This window comes from Kogia breviceps, chromosome 1 (genome assembly GCF_026419965.1).
Source record: "Kogia breviceps isolate mKogBre1 chromosome 1, mKogBre1 haplotype 1, whole genome shotgun sequence".
In the NCBI taxonomy this organism is placed as follows: Eukaryota; Metazoa; Chordata; class Mammalia; order Artiodactyla; family Physeteridae; genus Kogia; species Kogia breviceps.
This window is the reverse complement of record NC_081310.1, coordinates 83,053,575-83,078,131: the sequence shown is the minus strand read 5'-3', so window position 1 is coordinate 83,078,131 and position 24,557 is coordinate 83,053,575. Positions and strand designations below refer to the sequence as shown.

Sequence of the window (24,557 nt, the reverse complement as noted above, 5' to 3'; positions counted from 1 at the left end):
CTGTCGCCTTTAAACACTTGGAGTTGTCAGGGAGCGGGAAGTCTCAGCTCCCCAACACTTCTGTATCCCCTTTTTCTCTGTCTCAGCTGTTGTTGCTCTTGCCTCCAAGGAGGAGGGAAGGGTGGAAGGGAGGTAAGTAACCTCACCTTCAAACAGGTTTTGCCACCTCCCTTCCCAAGAAGCAGGTTTGCACAAAAGAGAAAACATGCCTATTGGGGCGGGTTCTGGGGAGGAGACTACATATTCTAAAGTGGCTAGTCTTGGGTGAGTCAAGGAAGGCAATTATCTAGACTCCTTAAAACCTTCAGGAAGCTGCTTTAAAAAAAAAGAGGTAATGGTAGAAACCATTTTAGTTTTAAGACTATCGTGGGCCTACTTTTCAAAAATCAAGGACACAGAAGTATGTTATAAAGATGGTTCTAGAAGAAACAAATTAAAGGAAAGGCTGAGGATGAGGGGAGACATAAGACTGTTGCTCCTTACTGTCAACAGAAGGAAGACAGTAAGTACAGCAGAAAGAAGGGAAATGAATCTTGAGGAGGTTAAAACAATTATCAGAGGGAAAGGCCTGATTATAGTTGTAAAAAGAGACAATAAGGCCCCAAACAGGAAAAAAGTATTTAATACTTTAACAAAATGCAAAATAAAAGTACCCAAGTTACAAAACATAATTCCTTTGGTTCAGTAATCACGTCACTATTTTACCTTCCAATGGCTACAAACATCCCCTCAAAGTGAAGTCAGTTTCCCTCATATAAAGACATCATGCCAAAACCACATACCCCACTGTTCAGCGAAACTGTTGAAAACTTACAGGGAACAGAGCTGTGGGGTAGAAAAAGGGGGAACAGGTTGGTCTGAAGAGAAAAGGGAGACTCTACACATGCAGAACAAGTCAGTGGAAGGGAGCTCTTTGCTGGGTCACTATGGTATGAATCATACCCCTGTATATGCTACATGAGGCTGAGTACCTTGGTACAATCACAAATAGACAATTCAGTGACCCTGAGCATTCCCAGGGAAACAGAAACAAAGAAACAAACAAAAAACCAGAGAAGCAGAGGCAAGAAAGGATGGTGTGGCAACAGGCAGATCACAGAAACCAGGGAACATCAGTTTTGCAGATGGGGAAATGAGATCTAGAGGAGTGAGTGTGTGGACAAAAGACACACAGTTTATGGCACTCGGTATGAACTCCATGTTTCCTTCTACTATGCCCAAGGAGAAAATGAGATGGATAAGAAATCGACAGAGCCAGGGGTCTCATTGTAGTTCTACTGTCTTTTGCGAAGAGTGCCCATGAGGTCTTAAGGCTTTCCCAGGTGTCTCCTGAACTCTCAAGAACCATGGGTCTTCTGAGTATATTCAGGGTCCCTGTGGCTCTGAGTCAGAGGGATCCAAAGAAACTGAGTCAGGCCAGCTGATCAGGACAGAAGATAATGGCCTCCAATCTGCTCCCAAACAATCCCGAAACAGTCACAATAAGCTCAGAATAGAAATTTAGCAAACTGGGAATCAGACACCATCACCTAATTGGGGACAGAAAGAGGAGTCTTGGAGGTGAAAATCAACTAAAGGCTAAAAACTGGAAGAAGCTAAAAGTAGGTTATTGTGTTCAATAAATACTTAAATTCATAGGAGAATTAATGAACACTGGAGACAATGAATGTTTGGTTCCATAAGAAATACTGGTTCTGTTAAAAAGCCTGACTTAGGGCACTTTTGGGGTACACATTCTTTCTGTGCCACTCCGCTGGAACTGTGTATATTATCACATCATGACCCTGGCAAATGAAATAGAGGAGAGTCAGAGCAGATTTAAAGAGTTGAATTAAATAATAAAATTTGTTTGATTGGTAGAGACTGTGGGGAAAAGGTAGAAAGCCAGCTCAGCTTTCTTTTACTTCTTTCTCCTCCTAGGTTTATGAGAACAGTATACCAGATCCTGGAACAATGAAGACAAAATTGCTGAAACATCTCAAAACATGCATTCAGGGTGGTTCAAGCAACCTCTCTCACTTCCCCCTCCCCTCCCAACAGTCATTTCTTGGACCGGGAGGCAGTGGTAGATTCTGACAGTGAGATCTGACTACATTTCTCAAAGATGACCTCGGCTGAGAATTTCGGCAGCCCCTGATCCAGAGGGCACTCATCCACCAGGCTGTTCATGGGTGTGGGGGGCAGTGGAGGCTCCTCCTCATCTTGACTCAGTCCAGGAATCAGGGAGTTACCTGCCCTGTCCAATTCCTTGTCTACCTGCTCCCTGGACACACCCTCTGTCTCAGGCTGTCCTGAAGCGATGTTCGTGGAGTCAAAATATGCTGACAGGGCTTCCTGGAGCAGAGGCAGAAGTTTCTTTCGAGAGACCTGGGTGTTGCCTTGAAGATAGGCTTGGAGGTTAGGGTGGATGCTTGGGGCAGGGGTCAGCTTCAGGGACGGAGAGTGAGAGCGTTCCAGGGCTCCACAGACCTAAAAAGGAGACAAGATGGGGAGGTGGTATATAAGGTGGTGAAGCAAAAAGCTGAGACTTCTAAGAGACTTCTCTTAGAGAGGAGAAAAAATATTTTTTAAAAATTAAGTCATCTAGGATTGTTTTATTGCTTGCAACAAAGGCACATCACCTAATACACATAGTATTTTAGAAACAGAAGAAACATTTGAGATGATATATTTCATTTTATTAATAAGTAAACCAAAGCCCAGAGAGATTAAGTGCCTTGAATGTAGATGATGGTAGACTCTGAACCAGAACCTGGGACTCCCAGCTCCTCAGATATTGTTATTTCCAAGGGTATTCCTGTGCTCAAAAACTTGAACTCTATCCTCAGCTGAGATGGGACAAGCATCTACTATATTGAGGTCAGGAGAAGAATACAGGCAGAAAGAATAAATAGATCAAGTAGGGGTAGGAAGTATGCCAGGCATCATCGTGCCATGTCTGGCCATTTTCAAATATTAATTTCCTCATTTAATCCTCACAACTACCTTACAGGTTGGTATTACTATTACCCTCATTTACAGGTAGGGAAACTGAGGCTTAGATTAGATAACTTGCCGAAGGTCAAGGTTTTTTTGTTTCTGTTTGTTTTTGAATTTTATTTATTTTTTATACAGCAGGTTCTTATTAATTATCTACTTTATACATTTAGTGTATATATGTCAATCCCAATCTCCCAATTCATCCCACCACCACCCCGCCCCAGCTGTCCCCCCTTGGTGTCCATACGTTTGTTCTCTACATCTGTGTCTCTATTTCTGCCTTGCAAACCAGTTCATCTGTACCATTTTTCTAGATTCCACATATGTGTTAATATACGATATTTGTTTTGCTCTTTCTGACTTAACTTCACTCGGTACGACAGTCTCTAGGTCCATCCACGTCTCTACAAATGACCCAGTTTTGTTCCTTTTTATGGCTGAGTAATATTCCATTGTATATATGTATCACATCTTCTGTATCCATTCATCTGTCGATGGACATTTAGGTTGCTTCCATGACCTGGCTATTGTAAACAGTGCTGCAATGAACATTGGGGTGCATGTGTCTTTTTGAATTATGGTTTTCTCTGGGTATATGCCCAGTAGTGGGAATGCTGGGTCATATGGTAATTCTATTTTTAGTTGTTTTTTTAAAAATTTTTTTTCATTTTTAGTGTTTTAAGGAACCTCCATACTGTTCTCCATAGTGGCTGTATCAATTTACATTCCTACCAACAGTGTAGGAGAGTTACCTTTTCTCCACACCCTCTCCAGCATTTGTTGTTTGTAGATTTTCTGATGATGCCCATTCTAACTGGTGTGAGGTGATACCTCATTGTAGTTTTGATCTGCATTTCTCTAACGATTAGTGATGTTGAGCAGCTTTTCATGTGCCTCTTGGCCATCTGTATGTCTTCTTTGGAGAAATGTCTATTTAGGTCTTCTGCCCATTTTTGGATTGGGTTGTTTTTTTAATATTGAGCTGCATGAGCTGTTTATATATTTTGAAGATTAATCCTTTGTCCGTTGATTAGTTTGCAAATATTTTCTCCCATTCTGAGGGTTGTCTTTTCACTTGTTTATAGTTCCCTTTGCTGTGCAAAAGCTTTTAAGTTTCATTAGGTCCTATTTCTTTATTTTTGTTTTTATTTTCATTACTCTAGGAGGTGGGTCAAAAAAGATCTTGCTGTGATTTATGTGTAGGAGTGTTTTTCCTATGTTTTCCTCTAAGAGTTTTATAGTGTCCGGTCTTACATTCAGGTCTTTAATACATTTGGAGTTTATTTTTGTGTATGGTGCTAGGAAGTGTTCTAATTTCATTGTTTTACATGTAGCTGTCCAGTTTTCCCAGCACCACTTATTGAAGAGACTGTCTTTTCTCCACTGTATATCTTTGCCTCCTTTGTCATAGATTAGTTGACCATAGGTGCTCAGGTTTATCTCTGGGATTTCTATCCTGTTCCATTGATCTATATTTGTTTTTGTGCCAATACCATATTGTCTTGATTACTGTAGTATAGTCTGAAGTCAGGGAGTCTGATTCCTCCAGCTCTGCTTTTTTTCCTCAAGATTGCTTTGGCTATTCGGGGTCTTTTGGGTCTCCATATAAATTTTAAGATTTTTTTGTTCTAGTTCTGTAAAAAATGTCATTGGTAATTTGATAGGGATCTCACTGAATCTGTATATTGCTTTGGGTAGAACAGTCATTTTCACAATATTGATTCTTACAATCCAAGAACATGGTATATCTCTCCATCTGTTTGTGTCATTGTTGATTTCTTTCATCAGTGTCTTATAGTTTTTTGAGTACAGGTCTTTTCCCTCCTCCAGTAGGTTTATTCCTAGGTATTTTATTCTTTTTGTTGCAATGGTGAATGGGATTGTTTCCTTAATTTCTCTTTCTGATCTTTCATTGTTAACGTATAGGAATCCAAGAGATTTCTGTGCATTAATTTTGTATCCTGCAACTTTATCAAATTCATTGATTAGCTCTAGTAGTTTTCTGGTGGCATCTTTAGGATTTTCTATGTATAGTATCATGTCATCTGTAAACAGTGACAGTTTTACTTCTTCTTTTCCGATTTGTATTCCTTTTATTTCTTTTTCTTTTCCAATTTCTGTGGCTAGGACTTCCAAAACTATGTTGAATAATAGTGGTGAGAGTGGACGTCCTTGTCTTGTTCCTGATCTCAGAGGAAATGTTTCCAGTTTTTCACCATTGAGAATGATGTTTGCTGTGTGTTTGTCATATATGGCCTTTATTATGTTGAGGTAGGTTCCCTCTATGCCCACTTTCTGAAGAGTTTTTTTTTTTTTTTGCAGTATGTGGGCCTCTCACTGTTGTGGCCTCTCTCATTGTGGAGCACAGGCTCTGGACACGCAGGCTCAGCGGCCATGGCTCACGGGCACAGCCGCTCCACGGCATGTGGGATCTTCCCAGACCGGGGCAGAAACCCGTATCCCCTGCATCGGCAGGCGGACTCTCAACCACTGTGCCACCAGGGAAGCCCAAGAGGTTTTTTTTAATCATAAATGGGTGTTGAATTTTGTCAAAACCTTTTTCTGCATCTATTGAGATAATCGTATGGTTTTTACTCTTCAATTTGTTAATATGATGTATCACATTGATTGATTTACGTATACTGAATAATCCTTGTATCTCTGGGATAAATCCCACTTGATCATGGTGTATGAGCCTTTTAATGTGTTGTTGGATTCTGTCTGCTAGTATTTTGTTGAGGAGTTTTGCATCTATATTCATCAGTGATATTGGTCTGTAATTTTCTTTTTTTGTAGTATCTTTGTCTGGTTTTGGTATCAGGGTGACAGTGGCCTCATAGAATGAGTTTGGGAGTGTTCCTTCCTCTGCAATTTTTGGGAAGAGTTTGAGAAGTATAGGTGTTAGTTCTTCTCTAAATGTTTGATAGAATTCACCTGTGAAGTCATCTGGTCCTGGACTTTTGTTTGTTGGAAGATTTTTAATCACAGTTTCAATTTCATTACTTGTGATTGGTCTGTTCATATTTTCTATTTCTTCCTGGTTCAGTCTCGGAAGGTTACACCTTTCTAAGAATTTGTCCATTTCTTCCAGGTTGTCCATTTTACTGGAGTAGAGTTGCTTGTAGTAGTCTCTTACGATGCTTTGTATTTCTGCGATGTCCGCTGTAACTTCTCCTTTTTCATTTCTAATTGTATTTTATTTTAAAAAAATTTATTTATTTTATTTATTTATTTTTGGCTGTGTTGGGTCTTCGTTGCTGCATGTGGGCTTTCTCTAGTTGCAGCAAGTGGAGGCTACTCTTCGTTGTGGTGTGCGGGCTTCTCATTGTGGTGGCTTCTCTTGTTGCAGAGCACAGGCTCTAGGCGTGTGGGCTTCAGTAGTTGTGGCATGTGGGTTCAGTAATTGTGGCTCACGGCCTCTAGAGCACAGGCTCAGCAGTTGTGGTGCACGGGCTTAGTTGCTCTGTGGCATGTGGGATCTTCCCGGAGCAGGGATCAAACCCTGCACTGGCAGATGGATTCTTTTTTTATTTTTTATTTATTTATTTTTTCTTATTAGTCATCCATTTCATACATATCAGTGTATACATGTCAATCCCAATCTCCCAATTCATCACACCACAACCCTCACCCCCCTTGCTTTCCCCCCTTGGTGTCCACACGTTTTTTCTCTACTTCTGTGTCTTAATTTCTGCTCTGCAAACGAGTTCATCTGTACCATTTTCTAGGTTCCACATATATGCGTTAATATACGATATTTATTTTTCTCTTTCTGACTTACTTCACTCTGTATGACAGTCTCCAGATGCATCTATGTCTCTACAAATGACCCAATTTCATTCCTTTTTATGGCTGAGCAATATGCCATTGTACATATGTACCACATCTTTTTTATCCATTCATGTGTCGATTGGCATTTATGGCAGGTGGATTCTTAACCACTGCTCCACCAGGGAAGTCCCTCATTTCTAATTTTATTGATTTGAGTCCTCTCCTTCTTTTTCTTGATGAGTCTGGCTAAAGGTTTATCAATTTTGTTTACTTTCTCAAAGAACCAGCTTTTAGTTTTATTGATCTTTGCTATTGTTTTCTTTGTTTCTATTTCATTTATTTCTGCTCTGATCTTTTTCTTTCCTTCTACTAACTTTGGGTTTTGCTTGTTCTTCTTTCTCTAGCTCTTTTAGGTGTAAGATTAGATTGTTTACTTGAGGTTTTTCTTGTTTCTTAAGGTAGGATTGTATTGCTATAAACTTCCCTCTTAGAACTGCTTTTGCTGCATCCCACAGGTTTTGGATCATCGTGTTTTCATTGTCATTTGTCTCTAGGTATTTTTTTATTTCCTCCTTGATTTCTTCAGTGATCTCTTGGTTATTTAGTAATGTGTTGTTAAGCCTCCATGTGTTTGTGTTTTTTACATTTTTTTCCCTGTAACTTATTTCTAATGTCATAGTGTTGTGGTTTGAAAAGATGCTTGATATGATTTCAATTTTCTTAAATTTACCAAGGCTTGATTTGTAACCCAAGGTGTGATCTATCCTGGAGAATGTTCTGTGTGCAATTGAGAAGAAAGTGTAATCTGCTGTTTTCGGATGGAATGTCCGATAAATATCAATTAAATCTATCTTGTCTACTGTGTCATTTAAAGCTGTGTTTCCTTATTAATTTTCTGTCTGGATGATCTGTCCATTGGTGTAAGGGAGGTGTTAAAGTCACCCACTATTATTGTGTTACTGTAGATTTTCTCTTTTATAGCTATTAGCATTTGCCTTATGTATTTAGGTGCTCCTGCGTCGGGTGCATATATATTTATAATTGTTATATCTTCATCTTAGATTGATCCCTTGATCATTATGTAGTGTCCTTCCTGTCTCTTGTAACAGTCTTTATTTTAAAGTCTATTTTATCTGATATGAGTATTGCTACTCCAGCTTTCTTTTGATTCTTTTGATTCCATTTGCATGGAATATCTTTTTCCATCCCCTCACTTTCAGTCCGTATGTGTCCCTAGGTCTGAAATGGGTCTCTTGTAGACAGCATATATATGGGTCTTGTTTTTGTATCCATTCATCAAGACTGTGTCCTTTGGTTAGAGCATTTAATCCATTCACATTTAAGGTAATTATCTATATGTATGTTCCTATTATCATTTTCTTAATTGTTTTGGGTTTGTTTCTGTAGGTCCTTTTCTTCTCTTGTGTTTCCCACTTAGAGAAATTCCTTTAGCATTTGTTGTAGAGCTGGTTTGGTGGTGGTGAATTCTCTTTGCTTTTGCTTGTCTGTAAAGCTTTTGATTTCTCCATCGAATCTGAATGAGATCCTTGCCAGATAGAGTGATCTTGGTTGTAGGTTCTTCCTTTCATCATTTTAAATACATCATGGCACTCCCTTGTGGTTTGTGGAGTTTCTGCTGAGAAATCAGCTGTTAACCTTACGGGAGTTCCCTTGTATGTTATTTGTCATTTTTCCCTTGTTGCGTTTAATAGTTTTTCTTTGTCTTTAATTATTGTCAGTTTGATTATTATGTGTTGCCAAAGGTCAAGTTTGAATGAAACAAAGCTGATACTTGAACTCAGGTCTGTCATCAGAGCTGGTGTTCTAAATTACTATATTATACTATTCCTAACAAAGGAGGAAGAGAGGAAACGGCAGGGCAGACCATGAAAAGAGGACTACCATTTTCCAGCACAGAGGCAGCCTGGGCAATGGTAGAGTTATCAGATACCTACAGAGTTCCAGAGGGACCATGGCAGGGAGAAGGAGGGGAGATTTAGGAAGGTGGGGAGAGGTATTTCTTACGGTCAAAGCATCCTTTCCTTCATGACATGATTAGTAAGATAACATTGTGCCTAGCAATGAACCTTACATATGACATTATGTTTAATGATTACATCACACTGATTAGTAGGTGGTAATATGACATTTACAGAATCAGAAGCCAACTGACTTGCCTTTGGTCAAAGAGCAAGTAAGTGGCAAATCTGGGACAGAAAAGCCTATCTATCTGCCTTTAAAGGCTGTAGTTCTTTTCACAATGCCAAACTACTTTCCCCTGAATGAAATTACATTTGCTTCCTGGAGGAGAAGATAAAGGCAAAGAGAGGTGGGAAGGGGCGGACATACCTTTTATGCACAAAAAAGATTATCCAGCTGTATTCAGACCAGTCTTCAGCAGTCCTCACTGCTAAGAAATCCGAAGAATCCCTGGACTGCCTTAAGTCCACTTTTAAATTCTTCCCTGGGCTTATCAGTAACCAATAGAGGAAAAGAAAGGGGAGGAGGTGGGGAAGGTGGCCAAATGGAAGATCAGGGAAAAAAACTAAACCTGCTTGTAGACCACTTCTCTACAGAGTTAGCACAAACTGGTTAAGTAGTAGAAAAGGTTTCTCATCTGTTTCCAATTTTCAAGGCAATAAGGTAAAAAGAAAGGAATTGATTTTCAGGGGTGAGGAATTAATGATTAAACCAAGAATCAAGTTTTAACTTCAGATTTATAACACGTCCTTTTAACCTGATTTCAATTCCTTCTAAGTTGGAATTGTGTCTCTAATTCTCTTTGGAATCTCCCTTTCTCAACAAGAGTATGATTAAGGATATTCACACATAGAGAGAATGGAAAAAAGCAGGTAGTGGAGATTCTGGAAACAGATCAAGGACCTCTGGATAAATACAAGAACGAAGGAGAGGTCTTTACAGCACGAGACAGTGTGTACAGGCAGAACTCTGTAGGGTCCTCAGGCTGGAGAAAGGACAGGGACTCACCGTCACTCGGAGTGCTGTGTGGGGACAGAAAACTGCCAACTGCCGCACTGGCTCATTGTAAGTGTTGAAAAAGATAGTCATGGCGACCAGGGCATCGTAGCTGTGAGCCTGGCAGAAGGCGTGGAGATCTGCAATGAGGCCAGACCTCTGCAGAAAGGCCTAAAACAGAAGAAATGGACAGGGTTGAGGGCTGCTGCTGGATCCTCATTATCACCCTCAACAGAAGATGCTTATGAAGGGTTTCTTTGCATGTTAACCTGGGACTTGTACTCCATAAAAAAGGTATCTAATGTTTACTCTGTGCTATTTATGTGCTGGAAGGCAATATATAGAATGAGGAGAATGAGCCTTTCTATGAGGCCATTCTATGAGCCTCACAGAATGAGGCTTTGGGTTCAGACAGAATTGGTTTGAAAATCAGCTCTGTTACCTATCAGCTATATGATCAAGGATCCCTGGACTTAAGTTTCCTCATCTGTAAAATGAGGATAAATTATTTACCAAACTTGATTGTTTTAAGAATTAAAAAATGATAATGTATGTAATGTGCATTGTATGTCCAAGGCTATCCTGCTCTTTCAATCAATCAAGCAAGGTCTTTGCCTTGAGGGTATTTTTATTCTAAAACAGAACAATGGTGCATACAAATAAGTACAGACACATGACAACTGCATCCTTGGCTCTTCATTCTTTGTCTATCTATCTATATTCTTTTCCAAAATCTCACACAGTATTTCCTCCAATGAATAATACCACCAGCTGCTTTAGATCAGGGCTTTTCTTTATCCTTAGCATTTCTAATGAGTCAATTTGTACTATGATTATGGTACTCAGCAAGCCTTTTGTGTTCTTATGTCTGGTTACCAAACTAGGTTATGAGTAGCAAGGGAAGAGGACGTGCTATTCTGTTTCAGTTAATTATTTAGTAAAAATTTTTACATGTTATTTAGGAGAAAGCTGTGCAGTCTGAGAGTACGTGTTCAGATCAGTTGAATGATTTAAACCAATAAGATATGGAACCAGGTATTAAAATACCACTATCGGGCTTCCCTGGTGGCGCAGTGGTTGAGAATCCGCCTGCCTATGCAGGGGACATGGGTTCATGCCCCAGTCCGGGAAGATCCCACATGCCGCGGAGCGGCTGGGCCCGTGAGCCATGGCCACGGAGCCTGTGCATCCGGAGCCTGTGCTCCGCAACGGGAGAGGCCACAACAGTGAGAGGCCCGCGTACCACACACACAAAAAAAAACCAAACCAAACAAAAAAAACCACTATCAGAGTTATATTCATTCACCCATTCGACAAAATTCACTGAGCATCCACTATGTGCCAGGCATTGTCAAAGGTGCTGGAGATACAGCAGAAACAAAAGAAACAGGGTCTCTGCTCTGGTGGAGCTGATAAACTAGCAGAGGAATATAGACAATAAACAAGGAAACCATGAAACATGATTATTTCAGTGTGCTAAGTGCTATGAAGAAAACAAAATGGGAATTCCCTGGCAGTCCAGTGGTTAGGACCCCATACTTCCACTGCAGGGGGCCCAGGTTCAATCCCTGGTCAGGGAACTAAGATCCCACAAGCTGCATGTACAAAAAAAAGAGTAATATTTAGAGATTTTTGAGCACAGAGGATATTACTTTAGTTAGGGTGGTCAGGAAAAACCTCTTAAAAGAGAAGACACCTGAGCTAAGTCCTGAATGAAAAGAAGGAGCCAGCTCTGCAAAAGGAGTGCAAAGGCTCTGAGTTGAAAGCTAAGAGTGAACTTAATGGTTCTGAAAAACAGAAAGAAAACTGGGGTGGCTACAGTACTGAGAGTGTAGGAATGGGGCTGGAATGAAAAAGTCAGAAAAGAGGACAAAGGCCTGATAAAGGAGGGCCCTATAAACCACTGTAAGGCCTTTAGATTTTATTAGAAGTGCAATGAAAAGGCAGTAAAGGGAGGGGGCCAATAGGATCTGACATATCTTTTTTTTTTGATCTCAGTTCCCCAACCAGGGACTGAAGCCAGGCCACAGCAGTGAAAGTGCTGAGTCCTAACCACTAGACCACCAGCTTACTCCCCTGGATCTGACATGTCTTAAAGAGATCACTCTGGCTGCTGTGGGGAGAACAGTTTGCAGGGGTCAAAAGTGGAAGCTGGGAAACCAGCATGGGGGCCATTACAGTAGTGCAGTGAGAGACGATGGACTGTGGAGTAGAGATGGAGAAAAGGAGGGGTAAGGTACATTTTGGAGGTCAGCCAGGAGTGAGGGGCAAGGTTACATACAAAACTAAAGGTTTTCTCTCTCCATCCACACCTACATCTTGCTCTTACCTCCAAATCCATATATATTGCACTAATGGCCACCTTGCTGCCTTGTCTGGAGATGGTCTTCTGGTCCTTTCTCAGCATCTGCTCTGTGGTCAGTCCTAGAAAGTGGATGTGAGACTAAGGGTGAAACAAGAGAACCAAGAGAACCCAGGGTCCCAAGACCAGGAAGGTGAGGACACCAAGATAAGTCAAGGAAGAGGAAAAACACAGCCTCAGCCTCTCTTTGGGGCAATGAACAGGGCTAGTAACTCAGGATGTAATTATATAATAGAAATTTATTTATTCATTTAAAATAATATTTATTTATTTATTTAGGCTGCTCCGGTCTTAGTTGTGGCATGCAGGATCTTCATTGTGGCATGCACGTGGGATCTAGTTCTCCGACCAGGGATTGAACCCGGGCCTCCTGCACTGGGAGCGCGGAGTCTTACCCACTGAACCACCAGGGAAGTCCCAATAGAAATTTACTCTAAATAAAAAATTACTTTCGATTACTGGGTCACAATAGGTACCTTTAGAGCAAGGGACTCTGGGGAGAAGGGTAAATGGAAGAAGAGAGGCTTTTACTCCTGATTTTCCCCATTCTGTGTTGTTTTACTTTTCTAAAAGTACAAGTGGGACCTCTCTCTCTTTTTTTTTTAATGTCAACAGGCGGTAGCTGGGTAACAAATCATGGAAGTTTTTTGTTCTCTTCCTTCGTCCTTTGTATATTCACCCTAAATGTTTCTTCTGCTTCCCTAACCATTTATCTAGATCTCACTCTGATAATTCAGTAGAGTTGGCCCTCTGTAACCACGGGTTTCACATTCGCTGATAAGGAGGGCAGACTGTATTCATTATACTATGCCATTTTACGTAAGGGACTTGAGTATCTGAGGATTTTGGTATCTGTGGGGGATCCTGGAACCAATTCCCTGCAGATACCAAGGGACGACTGTATTCCCTCAGCATACTTTATTTATATGTCTATATTCTCTAATTAGACTAGAAACCTCTGAGACTCTTAATATATTCCTTCTCATCCACCCAATAGTCAGGATAGAACAATCCAGTAAATGACTGATTAATTCATGATCAGACTCACACACTACTTAGCTTCTTTCTGGTATAAAGCTTAAATCATTATGCATGCTCTGAAATTGTTTTGATGGTATTCAAGAACATAATGAACAAGACTTTTGTCCAAACACTTCATACCTGATACGTCAAACTTTGCCTTTTGCAGAGAATCAAAAATATCATTTCTGTTGGGCAGATCTGGGAAGAGGGCCTCTAGTTTCTCTACATGTCGTTTGTCCTTTAGGGTTGCCTTTCCAATTTTAAGGTCCATGTTCACACAGTCTAGGATGATTGCTCCTGTGGAGAAGGAGGATGGCAGAACTCAAATCCTGTGGCCCTCCATTCCTGACAACTAGAACACGCATAACCCTCAAACCAAATGGACACAATACCAAAGGAGACTGTATGGCAACTCACTGAAGACAAAACAAACTGGGACAATGTCCTGAGTAAGACATCCCAAATCCAAACTAAAATGTAGTCAGGGAAATGGAGAAAAGGTAGAAAGGAAGTGTAAATATCTCAATTCTTGGAGATTTTGAAACCTAGTCAGAGAGAAATGACCTCTCTTCCACAGGCCAAATTCCAGTTGGAAAAGATAGTCTAATCCAATTCTCTCTCTTTATCTCTCTTTTTTTTTTTTTTTTTTTTTTTAACAAATGGAGAAAATAAGAACAAAAAAGGTTAAGAGATTTGCTCAAGGTCATATAACTACTTCCTGGGCAGAAAAGGTATTAGAATTCATTTCCTGCTTCTTGGCTAGTCCTCTTTCCATTATACAATGCTACTAATAGGCAGCTTCTAGGTCTGTTGTTCTGTGCTTCCTTTCTGCTTTCTCCAACAAAGTATTCCACAGGCCTTCAAAGGACAAAGTATCCCACAGACTTTTTTTTTTTTTTTGTGACACGGGCCTCTTACTGTTGTGGCCTCTCCCATTGCGGAGCACAGGCTCCGGACGCGCAGGCTCAGCGGCCATGGCTCACAGCACTAGCCGCTCCGCGGAATGTGGGATCTTCCCGGACCGGGGCACGAACCCATGTCCCCTGCATCGGCAGGCGGACTCTCAACCACTGCGCACCATCAGGGAAGCCCCCCCACAGCCTTTTTAATGCCAAACTGCCCCCTGAAAGAATCCCCTCCTTCATATCTACTAAATGGCTTTGAGAGGGTGTGGTCAGGCTGGAAGAGTCTAGACCTCCACTTTCCCTTCTCTGGCATGAGAATAAAGGAACTAATCAGGTCCCAACCCCCAAGCCACCCTCACCATGAAGAAGGGCTGCAGTTTGCCTGTCCAAGATCTCTGGTGCCCCCTGCAGGATTCTCTCGGCCACCAGGGTAGCGCAGGACCCCACCAGCTCAACTGAAACATGGCAGGGAGGGCAGCGTTTCTGATCGATGGGCCGATGGTCTAGCACCTCTGCTACTGCCTCCTCTAAGGCTGCGTCACTTCTGTGTGGGAAAGCGGGGAGGTGTGGGGGAAAAGAGAAAGAAAGATAGGTAGGGGCACTCCAGCTGCACCTCACTCATGAAGAAAACAGACATCATAGGCAGACACTTAGACCTTTGATCACTTCTACCTCTGCCTCACTCCTCTCAGTTCTTCTCTTAAATACTATAACTGAAGCCTTCTTTAAACACCGTATAGGTGAATTTGACGAAGTATCTGCTACCAGTATCTCACCCACATATTTGATATCCTTTAAGGTTGTCTTTCCAGTTGACACCTGGACACCCAACATCTAAATCTCTCCTGTTCCCTCAATTCACTTAATATCCAAATTTCATGCAGGTCACCTGTGGCTTCTGGCTCAATTCCCATCCATTCCCTCCTTTCCAACCCTCTGCTACTGCCTTATTCTTGGCCCTCAATCTCTCTCATCTGAACTACTCCAATAGTTCCTTAACCAAACACCTGCTTCTAGTGCCCTCCTAAACTGTCCTCCATACGATTACCTGAAAGAGCATTTGAAAAACGCAAATTTGGTTCTGCTAGGATCTGGAATAAATAGAATTAACAATAGTTCCCCACTGCTCAAAATAAAGTCTAATCTCCTTGGCAAGGCCTACAAGATCTCCATGATCTGGCCCCTGCTTACCTCTCTAGTCTTATCTTTTTTATGTCCTACTCCTCCCTCATATTTTATGTTCCAGTTATGCAAAACAAATTCAGTTCTCCTAACTCACCATGCTATTTCATACCTGCCTGCGTTTTGCTTTTCCTAACTACCTCAACTCCTCATTCACCAAGCAAATACCTAGTCTTTCAAGACTGAGATCAAGGATCAACTCCATTAGGAAACCTTTCCTGACACTCCCCTCTACTCCCCTCTTGCATATTTAACCTGTTTACCTAGTTCCCTCCTCTGACTGACAACTGCTTGAGAACAGAGATTCTACCTCACCTTCGTCCTCTAAATAGAAGTTTATTAATGAGCTAGTGGATAGATGGATTAGTACCCTTAGGCTGTCCTCTGTCAATGTCCTGCTATAACCAGTATGCTTAAGGAAAAAATATTCATATTACTATTAGCAGGAGCCAGACACACTTGGGAAGGTCTTGTACTCGTATTGCTTTGTTGGCAGTTTTTTTCCAGTCCTAAATTAGGGATGGGATTATTATAGGTGTGTACGTTTATTAAATAGCATTAAAGAGATATTGCTTTATGGAGGAAATGATGTTGCTTTTTTTTTTTTTTTTTTTTTTTTTGTGGTACGCGGGCCTCTCACTGCCGCGGCCTCTCCCGTTGCGGAGCACAGGCTCCGGACACGCAGGCTCAGCGGCCATGGCTCACGGGCCCAGCCGCTCCGCGGCATGTGGGATCTTCCCGGACCAGGGCACGAACCCGTGTCCCCTGCATCGGCAGGTAGACTCTCAACCACTGCGCCACCAGGGAAGCCTGATGTTGCTAACTTTTTAAAAGTTAAAAATGCAGTTGTAACCATTATTCAAAGGTTTCTATTGTAATAAATCTGCCATGAAATCTTAAAACAATGATACAAAAGGTAGATTTATAATATTTCTGAGTTATCCTTTAGTTTGAACTCTCCATGTTTCTATTTCTTTTTGTTACTTGTATAACTAGAGAACTGACAATATATTTTATTGTCTTTCTATATCTGATATCACCCATCAACTATGCTTAGCCTGCGAGATCCTGTGAGAAAACATTCTTTCTTCTACTCTTTAAAAACCTTACTCATCACAGCCCATGGCACATGGTAAGTATCAGCTTAACTTTCTTCCACTTACTTGGGTAAGACATGATGGTCAACAAGGATGAGGGTGAGCTGGCCAGCCTGCTGCAATGCATGGAGGTCAATCTCATCCCGGAAAATCAAGAGGGACTCTGGAATGTGAGTCTTCTGAAGGAAGAAGACATTGTCACCTCGTAGAGGTAGCTCAGAACGTTTTATATTTAAAACTGGCACAAAGACTTCTTCAGCCTCAGTTGTCTAGAGAGGAAAGTGAAAAGAAGGTATGGTTATGTTCTGCAATAGGACAGGAAAAGTCACAAGACTATTGGGACCAAGGGAGACATGATCTTGGGTAAGTCACTGCCTTCCTCAAAGCCGCAGTTACCCAGTCTTATCAAAATAAAAGGATGACCCTTGCCCTCTCTCCTTGGCAATAGCATGAAGGTCAACAAGGCAACTCATGGAAAAGACCTACTTCTAGATGCTGGAGAGAAGGCAATATCAGTCCTCCAGAGCTGACATGGGCATGAGGAACATACACAGACCACTGATACCCATAAGGAATTCAATAGTTAACTGTTTGAATATTGCTTTACAGTTTACAAATCCTTCAAAATACATTTGTTCATTTGATCCTCACAGCAACACTGCAAAATATTATCATTTCAGATTTTATAGTTGGTGACGGAGACTCAGCAAAGTTAAGGGATCTGACTTACCCAAGGCTAAATGCTGTTAAGTAGCAGAGCTGGGTCTTGAATCCAAATCTTTTCATTTTAAGGCACTCTGTTCCTAGGTACTCACCTTTGCCAGATAAAAAGCCAGGGCGAGAGCTGACACCATGGAGTCCAAGTCACAGGCTTCATTTCCCAGCACAACATGTATGGGTCGGGACTCCTAGAGAGGCAGGAGAGTGGGAAATTAACAAAAGCATCTCTATCCATTTCCGGTTACCTTATACTCATGTAGGGCTGCACACACATCCTCTCACTGATTTTCGCAGAGGAGGTAGGTCAAATAGTCTTATGGGTCCTCATTTCATGGATAAGGATATTAGCTAAGAGGGCATAAGTGTTTTAGCTAAGCTTTAAGCATTCCACACATATCCAGTTAGTGGAAAAGTGCTCCTTCCTCTCTACTACACTGTCTCCTTGAATGTTAACTTTCAGAAGAACAGCAGTAAATCATTCTCTGATTCTTATGCTTCTCTGGGCACTTGAGGAGAAGTCAAAAGTAAAGCATCTGGGGTAGCTGATGTATTCAAACCATATCAACCCTGGTTTGTACTTTTTTCCCATTTTTAAAATAGGGAAAAGAATCCTTGCACTTCTAAATCATGCGAATAGGTGAACAGACTTTGAAAATAAAGGTAAAAATAAGATCTAGTGCATTATTTAGATATCTAGTCCATGAAAACTCCCTCTACCCAGAGGAGCTTCAACCATAACCAGATATAAACAACACTCTCACACACAAGAAACAGACACTTTCCCCAGCAGGTTCAGATTAAAGCAAGAACAGTTGCTGCTGCTGCTGCTGCAACTTTTATTTATTTATTTATTTTTGTTTTTGCGGTACGCGGGCCTCTCACTGCTGTGGCCTCTCCCGTTGAGGAGCACAGGCTCTGGACGCGCAGGCTCAGCAGCCATGGCTCACAAGCCCGGCTGCTCCGCGGCATGTGGGATCTTCCCGGACCGGGGCACGAACCCGTGTCCCCTGCATCGGCAGGCAGACTCTCAACCACTGCGCCACCAGGGAAGCCCCCAACCAGAATTTTAAATAAAATTCATTAAAACCTAAAGGTGCCCACAATAGCAAAAAGAGGGGGTTTTGTTTCGAAATATCTATTGAGCGTGCCATGTATTTAAAAAAATTTTGTTTTGGCTGCTTTGGGTCTTTGTTGCTGTGTGAGGGCTTCCTCTAGTTGCGGCGAGTGGGGTCTACTCTTCATTGTGGTGCTCGGGCTTCTCATTGTGGTGGCTTCTCTTGCTGCAGAGCATGGGTTCTGGGCGCACGGACTCAGTAGTTGTGGCTCACGGGCTCTAAAGTGCAGGCTCAGTAGCTGTGGTGCACAGACTTTGCTGCTCTGCGGCACGTGGGGTCTTCCCCGACCAGGGATTGAACCCGTGTCCCCTGCATTGGCAGGTGGATTCTTAACCACTGCACCACCAGGGAAGTCCCCCATGTACTGTTCTAATATTTTTACATGCATTAGCTAATCATTTAATCCTCAAAACAACCCAAGGGGTAGGCACTGCAAGAATTATTATTTCATTCCAAGTAGAAGCATTTGGCCAGGTGGAATGAGACTATACAGTCTATGGCTCAGCTTAGGCACAAGGATTCTATCTTACCAGTTTACTTTTGAATTTCTATCTCAGCCTACTTCTGAAAGAGAGGAAGGAATGAGAGACAAAAGCGACACACTAGTTTCTTGATTTCAGCACTGGGCTGCTGTCCTGTGCATTGCAGGGTGTTTGGCAGCATCCCCCAAACTCCACCCACTAGATGCTAGCAGCACCTCCAGTCATGACAATCAAAAATGTCTCCAGACTTTGCCAAATATTCCCTGCGGGGCAAAATCACCCCCAGTTGAGAACTACTGGGTTACAGAAAGGTGAAAATCCACTCTGGCTTCTTCAATCAGGGAAGATTTGCTAGATAGAAGAGTTTAGAAAAGTGGGAAAGGTGTTCAGAGGAATAAAACATAACAAGGAACAGTTTATCAAGTAATGTAACTTTAGGAAAAAAGAGAATCTAGAAGAACCTAGAATCATCTTCCTTGTATTAGCTGTTACCCACTCCGCTCACTTGCCCAGAAAGCCGAAGCCAGAAGGGGACAATTTTAGAAGACTTCTGGTGGCATAAATTGTCCTATCTCGTAACTAGAAAGGTTTTTATTTTTAAACCACCCTCTTCTCCATCTCCTACTCCCATCCCTAGAGAGAAGGACAAAAGGCAGAGGTTATCTGTCAAGGTTTTGGGCAAAGGGCCTCTGGGGAAAGTCTGCCCTTAGGTTCTCCCCTGTGCCCATTTATCTAAGCCTATTTCAAGAGGGTGGCAGCCAAGACCCATTAACAGCACAGGAGTGGGAAGATTCTTTTCAATATTAAACTCTTTGCCAACACAATATGAGAATTCTGTACCCAAGACCCAAGGCCTATATTAACTCCTCTGACTTGCAATTCATCCTCCTGATACCAGAGAAGGCCCCTCTGTTTCCTGGATACCAAGAACAGCCCAGATGGCTGTGGACCAAAGTGGCAACAAAGCACTTGAGATAAGTGGCTGCTGAGATAACTTGATCACTGAAGCAGTAAGGGAGGGCACCATGTTCTCTAGAGAGGGAACTATACAAACATGAGAGGCCATATGGCCCTGACTCTGGAGAATAAAGGGAAGAGGAACAGAGAAAAGGCAGAGCAAGGGGGAAAGACCTATTGCTGGGCTTGAAGAGGCCCTTGGAGAATCTTTCCAAAACTCATGTTAGTGCTGTTTCATTCCAAGTGGCAGCCAAATCAGGATCAGTCAGATCCTCAGCACCAAGACAAGATTAAGCAGAAAATCATAAAGTAGGGACCAAATGCAACTTCATGGCTCTGAGGGGAGGAGAAATGACCCCCAGAGGGAAGGTGAATGACTAACCCCTTGTGCTCAGTCAAGCTCAGATAGCAACCAAAAGGAACTAATACAAAAGGAATACTCTGGGCTTTTCAGCAAATCTTGGAACAGGAACAACCAAGGGAGGTGGTGGCATTCCATTCCCCGGTCAGCACCCACCACTACCCCACCCTGACTGGTCCATTCGCCAACCACAATACATGATGTGCACATTCCCAGCTCTGTCTTTTTCACTATTTGTTCTTCTCTGTCTGAAAGCAGCAGAACTGCCATTTGAAAAGACCACAGACTGGAGCTGAATCTCAGCTCTGCTTCTTGTTGTGGGACTTTGGCCTCTCTAAGCCTCTTTTTCCTCATATAAAAATAAGGATACTACTGTAACCAATTTCATGAAGTTGTTATGAGGATTAAATGAGATCGCACACAAGAGCCTACTCTGTAGTAGTACAGATGAGCTCCCTTCCGTCTTCTCCTTTCTCTAGCCCTTGCTGTCCAGTCAAGCCCGACCGCAAGCCCCTTCTCTCTGTGAAGCCTTCCCTGCACCCGAGGCACAGCAGTCTCTTACCCTGCACTTCCAGTTTCTGGCACTTGGGATTCTCATACAGAACTTAACTACTATCTTAAGGAGCTTGCTATCTTTTCATGGGCATGTATCACGAATCCTAACATAGCATACAAGTTAGGTGACTACATACTTTGTTGTTCAAACCAGTACACTTATGCGAATGAAAAGGGGTGCAATTAATGATTATGTCTCAATAAACTGACTGCCCTGGGCAAGTCGGGTATATGGATGCCTAACTTACAAGGTACCATTCTCCTCTTTGTTTAGGAAAAACATGTTAACTCTTAACCCCAACCCCATCCCCTACTAGCTGAAAGCACAAGCCTCAGTTTTCTGACCATCAGAGGAAGAGTTCAGGGCAAATATAGCTATACTTAGAGCATGAGGAAACCTGAGCTGCCAACAGAAGAAATACAATCTGAGAGCCACTAGTAGATATAAACGTTTTTCTTCTTTTAAAAAACCCGGGGCTTCCTTGGTGGTGCAGTGGTTAAGAAGCCGCCTGCCAATGCAGGGGACATGGGTTCGAGCCCTGGTCCGGCTCGAACGAGGTCCCACATGCCACGGAGCAACTAAGCCCATGTGCCACAACTACTGAGCCTGCGCTCTAGAGCCCGCAAGCCACAACTACTGAAGCCTCGAGCCTAGAGCCCGTGCTCCGCAACAAGAGAAGCCACTGCAATGAGAAGCCCGCACAGCACAAGGAAGAGTAGCTCCCGCTCACAACTAGAGAAAGCCCGCGCGCAGCACCAAAGACCCAACGAAGCCAAAACAAAACAAAACAACCCAAAAAACAAAGAAAAACCCACTAGCTGAAATGACTGTATCCTGATGTTCTTTGTGGCCTCAACACGGAGGGAGAGGAGATGGGTTTCAGGTCTGGCAAAGTCAATCACTTCCCTTCCAAGGCTGTATATGGTCTGATGCCTACTCTACAAATTAGTTAATGAGGGAGAAATAAAAAAAGGAGACAAGGAGCCAGAGATAGAGAAGCCTTCCCAGTAGGGAAAATGGGACTGACTGATACTGATGCAAGGACTGCAAATTTCTAAGGATAGTCAGCCACTCTTGATACCTGCCTCATTCCTGAGAAATGCAGACAACACAGATTATCCAAAGCTTCTGGATGAACACCTAAACTTGAATGTAGCCCCACCCTGAAGCAAAGATTTTTTTACCCCACTAAAAGTGAAAGATGACTCACCATGAATAGGACATTAAGTTAAATAGGATTTCTTTCTTTCTTTTTTTTTTTTTTTTGTGGTATATGGGCCTCTCACCGCTGTGGCCTCTCTCGTTGCGGAGGAGCACAGGCTCTGGACGCACAGGCCCAGCGGCCATGGCCCACAGGCCCAGCCTCCGTGGCATGTGGGATCCTCCCGGACCAGGGCACAAACCTGTGTCCCCTGCATCGGCAGGTGGACTCTCAACCACTGCGCCACCAGGGAAGCCCAAACAGGATTTCTTTTAAATGGAACAACCTACTATCATTGTGGCAGAGACTGTAGAAAATTTCTCTGGTATCAAATGCTGAAAATATGGTATCAGCAAGAGAGGTGGCTGGGTTATCAGCTGTTTCTGTCTTGTGTAAAAGGCAAGCATTCACAATTTCCTAAAAGTTATATGTGGTTTAATAGCAACACTCAAACTTAATAGTGTCTCTGTCGAAATCATGTCTTTCTTTACACAAGAAACAACAGTGTGGCCTCTGGGGAACTGGATAGGGAGAAGAAAAAGGATCTTTTTCTTTTTCTAATTTCATATCCTTTTTGTCTTAACATTTTTCCCTATGTACATTTACTACTTCTATAGTTAAAAGCAATCTAAATTGTTGGTGTCCACCTGTATGTCCTGCCACCAGTTCACCCACTAACATTGCTAGAGTCTAATTTTCTCATTTTTCCTGGCCCTGGCCAGGTTGTGTGATAAGAGCGCTAAGATATGACCTCACCTTCACAAGTTCACAAGTTTAGAGAAAGGAAGATATAGTTCTTGCTCCTTGGGGGATGAATGCAGACAGAGAAAGGTCAGGAAATCAGTAATACTGAAAAAATCCAGTATTTTTCAGCTTCATATTCCTGAGGAAGATATACTCTTAACCTGGGGCACTTCTGGAGGGTAGATGCTGTAGTCTAGATGCACGCAATGAAATGCTATCTGGTGAGGTTTCAGGTTCAAGGACTCTACCAAATGGTGGAAAACGGACTGGTCATTTGGGTTATCGGGGGAAACAAAATCCAACTTCTTGGCCCTTGGAATGGTGCCACAAAGACTATATTAGTCCTCCAATGAGCTCCCTGTGGTGGAAATCAGAGGTAACTAAAATGAATTGGTCCCAAATTACCTTAGGCATTAAAACAACTTTCCCCATATTTGTATTTCACAAGGAAAAATTTGGTGTAATTGGTGTAAAATTGAACTTCACTCCTACTCTTCAGGTGAGGACATTCATTTATGACAGCAGCTGAGTCTGCAGGAGGAATTTGGTGACTTTTAGGATTCGTTAAAGACCAGAATCTTATCGCCCAGGGGAGTTTGTAGAGTTTAAGATATTTAAAAAGGAAACAAAGTCAACCATCTGTCTAGGTTTCTCCAGGGGCAGTGTAACTTGAAGTAGGGGGGGCCAGGTGGCCTCCTGGAGCCTCTCTCTGGCCAGCTTTTTGCTGCTAACTGGGGATAGCGGCTTAAGGCTGCATGACCAGTCAGCAAGGCTGGGAGGTTCCAACTGGCTCAGAGAGTACCAAAAATAAGCCACAAAGCATTCAGGAGTCATGCTTATAGTTTTGATTCCAAACACACTTTGTGCTTATACAGTCCAGGCCGCGGATTTTTATGTAATTTGTGTGTGTTAAGGCCAATGAAGAAAACTGGAGGCAAAGGAATGCAGGTTGTTGTCAACAGACACGCCTGCAGTATTGTGTGTGTTTACCTTAAAAACAGATTTAAAGTGAAACACCACCACTTTTAATTCAGAATGAATTAGGCCCGCCAAACAGAAACCTCCGTTCAGAGGCAACAAAGCCGTGGGCACAGCTTCCCTCGTACCCCCGGGGTTCACCTGGAGGCCAGTGGGCTCGGGAGGCCTCGTGAGCGGAGAACTTAAAGAGGGGCGGGGAGAAAGGAACAAATACACCTCGCGGCAGACACAGCTCCGATCCTTTTGACGGAACTGACCCAGAGACAGCGAGCAGCGGCTCAGAGGCAGGACCCAGACCCACAATCCCGCCTCCCCGCTCTCGCGCAGACCCCAAAGGCAGGAGCCCCCACCTCAGGAGTGGGGTGACTGAACAGCATTCCCACTCTCAAGGGCTAGGTTCTCGTTCCTCACTCCTCAGGCCCCAAGCCTGATCAGATCCCAAGCCCCCACCCTACAATTCCGCGTTCCCTCTACATAGACCCTCGGGGCTCCCCAGCTCCCACATCTTCGTCCTTCCGGGACCCCAGGATCCATTCCTTACGATCACAGACAGGGGTCCGTTACCTGCAGAGCAACTCGACAACCCTGCAGATAGTCCTCCATGGTGAAGCCCAAGGTGTGCCACCGCCCCTCGCGCGGGGAGGTTAACTGGCGAATGAGCGCCGCCCCGGGCTCAGGGGCTGGAGGCGAGTTGGGAGGTGGGACTCGAACCCTCCACACCGCGACTCGGCCACGACCCCGGGAGGAAGTGCGTAAGCAAGGGCCCCGGGAGTCCGACGTCGCCCCGCCCCCAGAGGCGGAGGCCGAGTTCTGCGCCCAGGGACTCACGGGAGGAGCGAAGTGGGGGCCGGAGGCGCGAAATGGGGCGTGGTGCAGGGCGTCCTGGGAAATGTAGTCTCGAAGCGCCGAAATGGCCCCAAGAATTGAGGGAAGGAGAATTTTCTGAGATCACAAGTGTATATGTGTCACATAACCTATCTTTGTGGCATCTGAACTTTCCCTCTTGAGTCAGGCTAAGTATAGCATCTTTTCATATATTATACCGCCCATCTGGTTGACATTTTAAATTACACTGGGCAAAAACAGCTCTTCATCTCTCTCTCTCGAATTCTCTTCCTTACCAAACTGACCCATTGCCACCAATTGCG

The 24,557-nt window shown here is 43.1% G+C and overlaps 1 protein-coding gene across 4 annotated transcripts; it reads right to left on the bottom strand.

The window, feature by feature from the left end:
* Positions 1–606: 606 nt before the first annotated feature.
* Positions 607–24,229, bottom strand: PRUNE1 (prune exopolyphosphatase 1). 4 transcript variants are annotated; one of them, XM_067035464.1, is made up of 9 exons: positions 23,974–24,159; positions 22,444–22,490; positions 17,111–17,203; positions 16,362–16,564; positions 14,376–14,560; positions 13,250–13,408; positions 12,056–12,150; positions 9,739–9,897; positions 607–2,469 (listed from the first exon to the last, which is right to left on the bottom strand). In XM_067035464.1, exons 3-9 carry the CDS (start codon positions 17,147–17,149, stop codon positions 2,041–2,043), a joined length of 1,269 nt encoding a protein of 422 aa, XP_066891565.1. In that variant the 5' UTR covers positions 17,150–17,203; positions 22,444–22,490; positions 23,974–24,159; the 3' UTR covers positions 607–2,040. The 4 variants fall into 4 exon arrangements, with proteins under 4 accessions (XP_066891565.1, XP_058936630.1, XP_066891573.1 ...); XM_059080647.2 differs by lacking the exon at positions 22,444–22,490 and having other exon boundaries at positions 23,974–24,229; XM_067035472.1 differs by lacking the exon at positions 9,739–9,897 and having other exon boundaries at positions 23,974–24,195.
* Between the last annotated feature and the right edge of the window lie 328 nt (positions 24,230–24,557).

Excerpts from the sequence above, each read along its gene's own strand:
- PRUNE1 (XM_059080647.2), bottom strand. The coding sequence starts at position 24,012 with ATGGAGGACTATCTGCAGGGTTGTCGAGTTGCTCTGCAG. Across the intron at positions 16,565-17,110 it reads TGGCTTTTTATCTGGCAAAG|ACAACTGAGGCTGAAGAAGT; the intron begins GTGAGTACCTAG and ends TTTCCTCTCTAG. Across the intron at positions 14,561-16,361 it reads GACCATCATGTCTTACCCAA|AAGTGACGCAGCCTTAGAGG; the intron begins GTAAGTGGAAGA and ends TTTCCCACACAG.